This window comes from Schistocerca gregaria, chromosome X (assembly GCF_023897955.1).
Source record: "Schistocerca gregaria isolate iqSchGreg1 chromosome X, iqSchGreg1.2, whole genome shotgun sequence".
NCBI classification, from domain to species: Eukaryota; Metazoa; Arthropoda; class Insecta; order Orthoptera; family Acrididae; genus Schistocerca; species Schistocerca gregaria.
Genome location: NC_064931.1, coordinates 865,402,351 through 865,415,281, shown reverse-complemented (window position 1 = coordinate 865,415,281; position 12,931 = coordinate 865,402,351). Strand labels below are relative to the sequence as shown.

The window sequence follows — 12,931 nt, the reverse complement described above, 5'->3', positions numbered from 1 at the left end:
CCAGCATTAGTATCGTAGAAGTAAATATCCTCGGGGTAGTGGAGCAACTTAAACCACTTTATAAAAGCAAGTCTTCTGGTTCAAACCGTGGCGGTCACACGGTTCCAGACTGCAGCACCTAGAACCGCTCGGCCACTTCGGCCGGCACTGTACACCAATTAGGTTCCTTTCGGAGTATGCTGATGCATTAGCTCCATACTCAACAATCGTACACAAACGTTCGCTCGATGAAAGATCCGTACCCAAAGACTGGAAAGTTGCACCGGTCACATCAATATTCAAGAATGGCAGTAGGAGTAATCCACTAAATTACAGGCCCACATCGTTAACGTTGATATGCAGCACGATTTTGAAAAAATATTGTTCGAACATAATGAATTACCTCAAAGAAAATGGTCTATTGACACACAGTCAACATGGGTTTAGAAAACATCGTTCTTGTGAAACAACTAGTTCCATATTCGCATGAAGTGTTGGGTGCTATTGACAAAGGATTTCAGATTGATTTCGTGCTTCTCCAATTCCGGAAAGCTATTGACACTATACCACACAAGCGGCTTGTAGTGAAACTGTGTGCTTATAGAAAATCTTCTCAGTTATATGACTGGATTTGTGATTTCCTGTCAGAGAGATCACAGTTTGTGGTAACTGACGGAAAGTCATTGAGCAAAGCAGAAGTGATTTCTGGCGCTCCCCGAGGTAGTGTTATAGGCCCTCTGCTGTTCCTTATGTATATAAACGACTTGGGAGACAATCTGAGCAGTCGTCTTAGGTTGTTTGGAGATGACGCTGTCGTTTATCGACCAATAAAGTCACCAGAAGATCAAAACAAATTGCAAAACGATTTAGTAAAGATATCTGATAGCAGTTGACCCTAAATAACGAAAAGTGTGAGGTCATCCATATGAGTGCTAAAAGAAACCCGTTAAACTTTGGTTGCATGATAAATCAATCAAATCTAAAAGCCGTAAATTCAACTAAATACCTAGAGCATTACAATAACGAACAACTTAAATTGGAAGGAACACATAGAAAATGTTGTAGGGAAGGCTAAACAAAGACTGCGTTTTATTGGTAGGACACTTAGAAAATGCGAGAGATCTACTAAGGAGACTGCCTACACTACGCTTGTCTGTCCTCTTTTAGAATACTGCTGTGCAGTATGGGATCCTCACCAGATAGGACCCACAGAGTACATCCAAATAGTTCAAAGAAGGGCGGCACGTTTTGTATTGTCACGAAATATGGAAGACAGTGTCTCTGAAATGATAACACGATTTGGGCTGGACATCGTTAAAGGAAAGGCGCTTTTCGTTGTGACAGAATCTTCTCACCAAATTTCTCCTCCGAATGCGAAAATATTTTGTTGATACTGACCTACATAGGGAGGAACTATCACCACGTTAAAATAAGGGAAACCAGATCTCGTACGGAAAGATACAAGTGTTCGTTTTTTCTGCACTATATGAGCTTTGAATAATAGACAATTAAGAAGGTGGTTCGATGAACCCTCTGCCATGCACTTAAATGTGATTTGCAGAGTATCGATGTAGATGTAGATAGAAGGACATTCCCTAACAGTTACAAGTAGAGCAACAATTTCAAGCTTGTTAACATGTCTGTCAACCATCCAATGTCTAAACTTATGATGAGTTGTTATCTTTATTCCTTTCATTAGCAGTATTCCATTCTGCTCTTTTTTTAAGTTTCAGAGAGACAAAGAAAAATGTACATACAATAAAGTGAGAGGAAGGCTTTATTTATTAAATATTTTACTGCAGAAACAGGAAAATGAATGGAAGAGAACTGACTATATTTCTTACCAGTGTTGAAGTCTGTGTTGCTGCTAGTGACCCAAGACGACCAATCATAGAACACGTACCAAGTAAAGAGTTCCGTAGTTGAGTTGGAAATATTTCAGCTGTGAAGGAATAAAGTGCACAGAATGACACAGTTATGGCAAACTTTGCCATCATAAACAGCATTGTTGTAACCCAAGTCAGATCTGAAACATAAAGAGTTAACTCTTTTCAGTGACTGAATTGAAATTTATGATTAATTACTTTGTCACATATTAACCACAATTTATGTAATAATTTGCAATATGAAGGCAAGAAAGAAAGCCTGCAGCAGATAAGACTGGATGGCCAAAACATTTACTTCAAGCAGACAGCCTAGAGGCCAAGAATACTCAAAATTCCTGGCAAAATGCACTTTTAGCATCAGGAAATTCAAGAACAGTTTACAATCATGTTAAAATAGAATAAAGACAAAATTACTTGTAGCAGTAAGAATAAAAATAAATTGCTCAGACCATCTCTACACACACAAATAGAACATTATCAGCCAGAAATTTGGTTTGATTATGCATAGTGCCAGACACAGTCCTAATCGAGTTTGTATACCTTTGCTTTCCTCCATCTTGTACACTGTCTCATCCAGCCAGTTACAAAATATAAATCTAATTTCACACTGATTGTGCACCACAATACACTGTCCGATAGTTCACGTGTATAGAGTGTTTCCGGAACGTAATACTTGTTTGACAGTAAATTAAATTATTTTCAAGTCTTCAGAATAATGTAGGAACAAGATGGAAACAGCATCAATTAGGATTTTTCAATGTATATAGCTGTATTGCCAATATTTAGCACACAATTAGAGATATCATATGAATAATGTGGCAGCTTTTTAAAATGAGGAGGAAGAGCAAAATATGCTATTGTACTTTGTCCATGGCCTACTGCTGCACTTTCTCATCTCACTGCCTTAACTCTCAAACTAATACTGGAGAGGCAGGTGGAAACTACAATGAGGAGAACGGGAGAAATCAATCATTAAGTCTTTGGATAGACTATTTAGTATGTTTGAGAAAGAATGGCAGTTCTCAAATGTGCTCTGTGTGTGTGTGTGTGTGTGTGTGTGTGTGTGTGTGTGCGTGTGTGTTTGTTTTCAACTATTTCACACTCAGCTTCATACTGCCATTCAAATTTTTAAATAAACTAAGAAACTGTCTTAGCTGAAATGTGTCTGGAATAGCCAATTACAGATTTTATTTTTATATGTTTTCTGTGAGCAATATCAATCCTTATTAAGAGTGTGTAATGAAAATGTCAGCATCATAATATGATACCCAGGTGAAAATTACAATTATAGATGGACACATGACCACTTCTGATTCCTTTAACTCAAAGAAATACTTAATTGCACATAAATTCAACATAGTTGTAATGACAGTGACTGACCCTCTCTCCAACTTCCTCTGTTTTATCTCCTCCCAATCTATGCCGCCATGTCACAGTTCTTCTGCGCACAACTCTACTTGCTTGCAACTGGAATGAGGTCACATGTGCCACATTCATATCCAGTGCACACGATGCCTCTACCTCTCAGCCAGTAACTAACCTCCCACAACCTATCTACTTTCTCACCCACCCACCTATTTATCTGCAATGATCTATCAAGCTCTGGCTGACCTACATGCCCTTTGTCATCTAGACCTACCTCCTCATTTTTTGTCCTCACTAGTTACAGTAGAATGATACTATGCTTTAAAAAACGTAATATTCAGACTTCTTTATCCTAGTGTGGTTTTTATCTATATTATAGCTTACCCTTATTTTTAACACTTCTGCCCAGTTAAAACTGATCATAAACATTCTGAGGATCTCATACTTCTTTTTACAAAAATATAAAAAGCCAGTTTTATGTTTTTATCTAGCATTATTTTTCATCTGTGAAATTGGCAAAGGTTATAAAAGAGCTGTAAAATCTGTATGTATAAACTTATGTTCAGGACTTACCATTTGGCACTAACAAGCAAGCAAAACAAGCTGTTCCACTGAATACAAGAGTACTGCAAAGTGTTGCTTTACGGCCTATACTATCCATCATAAAGTACGTCAGGATGCAAGCAGGCTGCTCCACAAGGCTTGACAGCACAAAATTCTCATATTTATTTCCAGCCAATGACACTGAGTTCAAAGACAGACCAGTATAGACAAAAGTATTTGTAATCCTGAAAAATTAATAGACAAGGGAACTTAAATGCATTAATCACTCTTTTAGTCTCAAGAATATTAATGTAGTAGAAATAGTCAGCAGCAAATTTCATTGTCTGTATGACGTTGCTGACAGTGAGGTGCAAAAATATACAACATGAAATGAATGAAGTGAGAAATCAAGTGAAGTAATGGTTGTTATTCACTTTAGTTAAGAGATCGACTAAATTAAGAAACATTTAAATTATAAAATGACATGAATATTTACAGCTGAGTTAGGAAAACAAACCAGCAGTAACAGCAGTTGAGAAGCCTGGGGAGAAGTACATGTGATCGGAAGACCTGTAACACAGCTGTCTGTAGGGAAGGTGTCGACGGAAGTTCTCTCTCTTCACAGCAAACATGTATTTGTCCATCACCTTCACCTTCTGCAACAAGCATATGTGAACACTTTTAACCAGAAAATATAGCAAATGTTTGCATTAACATGGATACGAGTGCATGTGGTTTCCCTGATCACACCAGCTTCAAATTATTTACTTCTATCTGCGATACCATACCTCGAAAAATTGTAATCAGATTTCAGTCATTCAGTAGCACACATTAATTTGCAATCATGATAGAAGTAATTACTGTTTATATTCCACAACATTCTTGAGTGAAGCAGCAAAGATATTCAGCAAAATTTCAACTCTTGCAGTCAGAGAACCACATGCACAGAATGAGAATGATGATGAGAAAATCACCTCTTTACGCTGTGGCTTTTGAGCGACATCAAATTTCTTGAGTGCACCTTCAGATAAAATAACACCATTTGTTTTTGCTGCAGCCTTCACAATGTCTCCAGCTTCCTTCATTCTTCCTTGTGCCATCAGCCAGCGGACAGATTCCTGCAACAACCTTTTCAAATGATGAATGGTGAGAGTTGTCAACCTAGTCTTTGTCAATGAGCTGAAAGACTGTCTATCATTAATTATAAACAACATCTGAAAGACACAGAAAGTGAAGAATATATCACAATTTGAGTATGGTGTGGTGTGTTGTTGAATGAAGTTCCTCAGTGTATAAAGTGTTGGTTTCATATTTAGGAGGAACAGGGTTAAAATCCTCATTTGGCTGTCCTACTTTAGCTTTACCATTGTTTCCCCAAATCAGTTCAAATGACAGCCAAGACAGCTCCTTCAACAGAATTATTAATATAATGGTGAGACTACCCAGATGAATGAAAGAGGGGCCCACCTAATAAAATTTTGCACAGAGCACAGTTTAATCACTGTTGACATTTGCTTTAAGAATCACAATAGAAGATTATGTATATTGTAGACACCTGGAAACACTGGAAGGTTTCAGACTGATTATATACTGGTAAGACAGAGACTTTGGAACCAGATTTTAAACTGTAAGACATCCCCAGGGGATGATGTGGACTCTGATCATAATTTATTGGTTGTGAATTGCAAATCAAAACTGAAGAAATTGTTAAATGAATTAAATTAAGGAAATGGGACCCCAATAAGAAGAAAGAACCAGAGATTGTTGAGAGCTTCAAAGGGAGAGTTACATTGAGGTGAAAAAGTCTTGGGATAGCAATATGCACATACACACACAATGGCTGTGGTATCAGGTACACAAGATATGAAATGGCAGTGCATTGGTGGAGCTGTCATTTGTACTCAGATGATTCATGTGAAAATGTTTCTGGTGTAATTATGGCCTCATGAAGGAAATTAACATACTTTTAATGTGGAATGATAGTTGGAGCTAGACACATGGGATATCTCATTTTGGAAATCGTTATGGAATTCAATATTCTGAAATCCACAGTGTCTAGAGTGTGTTGAGAATACCAAATTTCCAGCATTACCTCTCACCATGGGCAATGCAATGGCTGATGGCCTTCACTTAATGACAGAGCAGTGGTGTTTGCATGGAGCTGCCAGTAGTAACAGAGAAGCAACACTGTATGAAATAACCACAGCAATCAAAGTGAGATGTACGACAAATGCATCCATTAGGAAAGTGCGGAAAAATTTGGTATTAATGAGCTATGGCAGCAGATGACTGACATTAGTGCCTTTGTTAACCAGCCTCTCCTGAGCTTGTGACCTTATTGGTTGGACTAGATGACAGGAAAACTGGATCCTGGTCAGATGAATCCTGATTTCAATCGATAAGAGCTGATGGTAGGGTACGAGTGTGGCACAAAAACTCAGGCTGACAACAAGGCACTGTGCAGCTGTTGGTAGCTCTATAATGGTGTGGGCTGTGTTTACATGGAATGGACTGACTCCTCTGGACCAGATAAGCTGATCATTGTCTGGAAATGGTTATGTTTGGCTACTTGGAGAGCATTTGCAGCCATTTAGGGACTTCATGTTCCCAAACAATGATGTCATGTCACCAGCACACAATTGTTCAAAATTAGTTTGAACAACATTCTGGACAATTCAGGTGAATGGTTTGGTCACCAAGGCCATCCAACATGAAGCCCATTGAACATTTATGGGTTATAATTGAGAGGTTAGTTTGTGCACAAAATCCTGCATCAGCAACACTTTCACAGTTATCAATGGCTACAAAAACATGGCTCAATATTTCTGCAGGGGATGTCCAATGACTTGAGTCCATGCCACTTCAAATTGCTGCCCTACACTGGGAAAAAGGAGGTCTGACATGATATTATTAGATATCTCATGAGTTTTGTCACCTCAGCGAAGGTAACAGTTAATTGAAGCAGGGGGAAGGAATACGGCAGAAGACAAATGGGTAGCTTTGAGAGATGAAATAGTGAAGGTAGCAGAAGATCAAATAGGTAAAAAGACAAGGCCTAGTAGGTACCCTTGAATATCACAGGAGATATTGAATTTAATTGATGAAAGGAGAAAATGTGAAAATGCAGCAAATAAAGCAGGTGAAAGGGAATACATAGATCTAAAAAATTGACACTGACAGAAAACACAAAATGGTTAAGCAGGAATGGCTAGAGGAAATGCAAACCTATAGGAGCATGTGTAACTGGAGGAAAAGTAGATACTGCCTATAAGAAAATTAATGAGACCTTTGGAGAAAAGAAAAGTATCTGTATGAACACCAAAAGTTGAAATGAAAAACCAATACTAAGTGAAGAAGGAGAAGCTGAAAGGTGGAAGGAATATGTAGAGGGCCTGTACCAGGGAAATGAAAATGAAGCCAATATTGTAGAAAGGGAAGCAGTACTATATGAGGGGGGAGATATTTGACAGAGCACTTAAAGACCCAAGTTGTCACGAGATCCAGCGAGTAAAAGACATTCCGTCAGAACTACTCATACTTTTGGGAGTCAGCCATGAGAAGACTATTCAACCCAATGTGCAAGATGTATGAGACAGGTAAAATACCTACAGATTTAAAAAAGAATGAAATAATTCCAATACCAAAGAAAGTAGGTGCTGATAGATGTGAATATTACCAAACTATCAGTTTAATAAGTTATGTTTGCAAAACACTAACACAAATTATTAACAAAATAATGGAAAAACTGGTAGAAGCTGACCTTGCGGAACATGAGTTTGGTTTCTGGAGAAATGTTGAAACATGTGAGGAATTCTGACCTTACATCTTGTCTTAGAAGATATGTTAAAGAAAGGCAAACCAAAATTTACAGTATGGGTAGATTTAGATAAAGAGTTTGACTTTGTTGACTGAAACACACTCTTTGAAATTCTAAAACCAGCAAGGTTAAAATACATGGAACAAAAAGTTATATAAAACTTGTAAGGAAACCAGATGGGAGTTATGGGAGGTAAAGGGCATGAAAGGGACATGGTGGTTGAGAAGGGAGTGAGCCAGGGTTGTAGCCTGTGTCCAGTGTCATTCAATCTCTACAGTGAGCAAACAATATCAGAAACCAAGGAGAAACTTGGAACAGTAATTTAAGTTCACAGAGAAGAAATAAAGTCTTCGAGATTTGCTGATTACATCATAATTCTTTCAGAGACAGTAAAAAACTTGAAAGAGCATTTGAACGGAATGGAATGGATAGTGTAGTGATAAGATGAACATCAATAGAAGCAGCTCAAGGGTGATGACGTGTAATCATATTAAATCTGTTTATTCTGAGAGTATTGTGTTAGGAAATGAGGCACTGAAAGTAGTAGAAGGGTTTAGCTGTTTAGGCAGTAAAATAATCAGTGATGGGCAAAGTTGAGAGGATATAAAACACAGACTGACTATAGCATGGAAATAATTTCTGGAGAGGATGGCTTTGTTAACATTCAATGCAGATTTGTGTGTTAAGAAGTCTTCTGAAGGTATGAGGGTCATTCAGTAAGTAATGCCCCACAGTTTTCTGAAGCTGTAACTTTCTTTGCCCATCAAGCAACTGTAATCCTATCAACTGCAGAATCACCATACTCCACACACAAATGTTTATAGATGTTCACCACAGTTTCTTTTTCTGCACACAAGAATTCAATAATAGCATGCTGCTTGTAACGTGAGTTGTATGCAGACACCATTTTGATGCTGTACTATGGCTCTGCCATCTGCAAGAACAGTTCGAAACTTCACCAGCACACAGAACAAACATCAAATGTGAAGTACCAACAAGGACATTTGTCTATGTATATTAATGGCTTTTTAAAGAAAATGTGGGGCATTACTTAGTGAACAACCCTCATAGCCTGGAGTGTAGGCTTGCAGGGAAGTGAAACATGGGCAATAAGCAGCATAAAGAAGAGAATAGAAGGTTTTGAAATGTGGTGTTAAAGAAGAATGCTGAAGAATAGATGGGTAGATTGTGTAACTAATGAAGAAGTACTGAATGTAATTTTGGCGAAAATAAATTTGTGGCGTAACGACTAAAAGAGGGGATCGGCCAACAGGACACACTCTGAGATATCAAGAATTCATCAGTTAATTATTGGAGGGAAATGTGGGTAGTAAAAATTGTACAGGGAGGTCAAGGATGATGCAGTAAGCAGGTTTAAGTGCATGGAGGTTGCAGTAGTTTTTTGGAGATGATGAGGCTTGTGCAGGATAGAATACAGTGGAGAGCTGCATCAGATCAGTCTTTGGACTAAAGACAACAACAACAACACAGCCAGTCAAGAGCCACCCTTTGTTACAACAGTAATTCTGACAATGTACTAAAAACAAATCCATAACCACAGTCAAAAGATTTTCCATTGTGTGTGGACACATGAAAGCATTACCTTCTATCACAGGACTACAGTTTATATTTCCAAAATGATGAATTTCAATTTTTCATTTTGACAGTATGTCCTCATGGAATTTGTTGTTATAGAGGAAAAATGTGCAGCTGAAATTCTTCCCAGAGTTCAATTTCAATATTGGGGATGTGTGTATGGGCTCCAGCAATGGTAGAAGGTTGATGAGAGACTTCAAAGATGAGTCTGGTCCACAAGAAGGAAAGCTTGGGTTATCAAAAAGATTGTACCCACTGGGTCCAGTGCTTATTGACTGAAGACCACAAAGTTTAGATAAGAACCTTCAATCAAAGTCTTTTTCACAGATTTCAAAATGGAGGTGACAGTGTTTAGATGAGTGGTATGACAGGGAATGAAAGCTGGTCCCCTCATTATGGAACTGAAACACACACAGGGATTAAAGTGAATCAAAATAAAGTAAAATAAGTGAAATAAGAAGAACTGCTGTTGCTCGTGAAATTCAGAGATTATCTTACCAACATATCACATATCTTCAGCAATTACAATTACTTAGTCAAAATACTATTGCTACTTTACTGTATTAACCTGTCAGTGAATTATGTTTCTTTTGTTGAAGCAGTTTAGGTGGTATCTAAGAACTGAGGTCCTGTAATGAAAGGACCTGTTTGCATACACTTGTTTGACAAACCTGAGAAGTTTATTGCAATTTATCGAAACACTTTAAAATAATATCAGAGTCGTTTTCACAACAAAGTCACTGTTAGTTCCTTTCCATTTTCTTGTCAAAAATGAGCTGGTGCTTTGTCTCTAATAAGTTAGGGGCAGTTATTGATAATTTGTAAGTCAATACTGTTCCTATGTTTTCTATCACAAATTTAATATTTTTGTAATTGATAGATAATCCTTAGCACCAAGTTATTGTGGTGATCAGGAAAATTCATTTTTCAGAGTAAAATATGACTGAAACTATTGCATTTGGTGATATGTCTCATCACTATTGGCAATGTATGTAAGACACCTTTGAATTATTTAGAAGGACAGAAACATGAGAGCAATTTGGCATGAACTTCATATAAAGGAGGATACTGATGCAGACATTTTCCTTGTATAACTGAATATTGACACACTGACTAGGAAGACATGCTGGATCAAAACACACTCCTCTTTTTCCTTGGGGTAAATATCTTTTTCTGTGTCTATATTTATATTTCTTGTGCATTAAACTCCCACATAAATACTGTATTAAAACCTTAATAATGTCTCTTGAAGGTTTCCTGCTGAACTTGGGGGGAGGGGTGGGGAGCACATAGATGTATTATGCAAAAAGATGCAGATTTTCCTCAGGCACAGAACAGCAGAAGTTGGATATGATAAATTTCTCAGGACAATGCACTATGGAGTTGTGTTCCAACATCTATCCTTCTCAATTCACACATGGGCAAGTGCCCAATTTAGCTGCTTACAAGAATATTCAAAATTCAGAAAAGAGCAGCAAGATGTATAGCAAGAATACCACCTAAGCAAATTTGTAGAAAAACTTTTGTACTCCATAATATTATGATAGTGCTGTCACTGTGTATATGTCAAAATATTAAAGAAATGCATGACCACGCAACTAGAGGAATGGAAAAGTATTACACAAGACAGATAAATCTGAAACTGGCAAAGAGTGCTCCCAATGACCAATGAAGCAAGCAAAAGGTTTTTTTCAACAAACTATCAAAGTCAGTTAAGGAAGTACAGCAAATATGTTTATTTAAAAATTGTTTAAAAGTATGTCATACAGAGAAATGTATGTACTACAGGGGTGAGTATTAAATATGAAATTAAATATTGGCTGTTAAATTGTAATAGAAAATATGTAATAGCTTGCAAGTACCTGCAAAATGTAACCCTGTTTCCTTTTCTGAACATTTATTTTAAAATAATGCACCCTATTCTCTCAGCTGAAAATTATCAGCTAGAGTACTTGGGCAGAGAATAAATAAATAAATGAAGTGATCAGTTGGTGATTGGTAATAGGTACTGACTTGCTCCACTGATATTTCAGAAAGTAACTTTAAAGCAGTCTTTCATGTGAGACAAAGACCTGTCACAATGGTCTAGCCATCCTGCTTTGCTATAAGTCTACTTATCTTGGGTTGGCACTCAATGTGCTTACAGATACTGCACTATTGATTACTGAATATGGTACCTTCTATTTGAGTGAACTGAATGAGGAGGTTGGGCTGTCATTACATTAACCCAAGTTGTGGTATGGTACATTTCCTGAGAGGCCATGACCCTTACCCTACACACCTGCATCGCTTTGGCCTTAGCCAACGTGATATGTGTGAATGTGGGCAACATGGATCCCCCAAACACATATCACTCAAATCTGGCACACATAGAGGATGCTCCACTGAACAATTTGAGGGAGGGAACCTGGGGTTGGAGAAGCCAGCTTAAGGAGATAAAAGGAATAAAATCACATTACTGTGTACTTTTTTATTTACATTAGTTACAGTTAACTGCAAATTCCATCTTCGACACAATGAAGGTACCATTTGCCCATTACTGTGTACTTTTTTATTTACATTAGTTACAGTTAACTGCAAATTCCATCTTCGACACAATGAAGGTACCATTTGTACTGTATCTTAGAAAATATGTTGAAACTGATTCATCAACCTCAATGCAAACATGACATCAGCGAACAAGATTCTGATGCACCCTCACAAATATCCTTCATATGTTCTGAATCACATCACAGGCAGCCACAATTCTCGTAACTAATTTCATAAGTTTATCCACTGGTCCACTGGGGTCTCATACACAAGTAAATTTAGATATCCCCATAGGAAATAAAGAAGAGGATTCAGGTCAGGTGACTTTGCAGGCCATGGTATAGAACCTCCCTTTCCTCTCCAGTGACCAGTAAATACAGTGCCGATGCAGTTACGGACATCCACACTGAAATGAGGTGGTGCAACATCATCTTGTATCCACGTCCTCTTACAAAGAGCCAAGAGTACATTCTCTAACAACTCAGATGGAGCTCTTTGCACAAACCTCAAGTACAGGTGGCCATTCAGATGGACAGGTAGAAGATATGGCCAAATGAGATTGTCACCTAAAAGGTCGGCCTAGATATTCACAGCAAAATGTTCTTGATAGTGTGATGGCTTTCCTCATCCCACACATGGCTATCCCTGCTGTTCAAAATACCATCTTCATTAAATGAGGCCTCATCAGTAAACAGTATGACATTATCTGAGCAACCACTGACAATGCGACTCTTAGTGCAAAGTCAGTCACAAGCACTGCATGAACTTTTTGTGGGTGATACGGGTGTAATTGTTGTTCGTGGAGTAATAGTCACATGCTAGTATGCACAGCACCCACTTCACATGCAATGGGATAAGTACTTCCAGTGGTGTCTGCTGCAATGTGTTCCAGCACCACCACTTCAAAATCAGCCAATGGTCTTGCTGCAGTGGAGACACTGGTTCCCGTCAGGTTACCAAAGTTAAGCACTGTCGGGCATACCTGGCACTGGGACGGGTGACCATCCATGCCGCCATGTGCTGTTGCCATTTTTTTGGGGTGCACACAGCCTCATGATGCCAATTGAGGAATTACTCGACCGAACAGTGGCAGCACCGGTAAAAGAAACCATCATAACGACCGGGAGAGTGGTGTCCTGACCACATGCCCCTCCTATCCACATCCTCGACTGAGGACAACAAGGTGGTTGGATGGTCCCAATAGGCCACTTGTGGA

At 38.3% G+C, this 12,931-nt stretch overlaps 1 protein-coding gene across 2 annotated transcripts in view; it reads right to left on the bottom strand.

Annotated features, from left to right (window-relative positions):
* The window catches only part of LOC126297873 (organic cation transporter protein-like), a 475,107-nt gene that overhangs the window by 34,734 nt on the left and 427,442 nt on the right, over positions 1–12,931 (bottom strand). For both annotated transcript variants that reach the window (XM_049989164.1, XM_049989165.1), the window contains 4 exons: positions 4,748–4,901; positions 4,291–4,451; positions 3,804–4,018; positions 1,824–2,005 (listed from right to left, as the gene is read on the bottom strand). In XM_049989164.1, the coding sequence (XP_049845121.1) occupies positions 1,824–2,005; positions 3,804–4,018; positions 4,291–4,451; positions 4,748–4,901 (712 nt within the window). The remainder of the gene's footprint in view (positions 1–1,823; positions 2,006–3,803; positions 4,019–4,290; positions 4,452–4,747; positions 4,902–12,931) is intronic.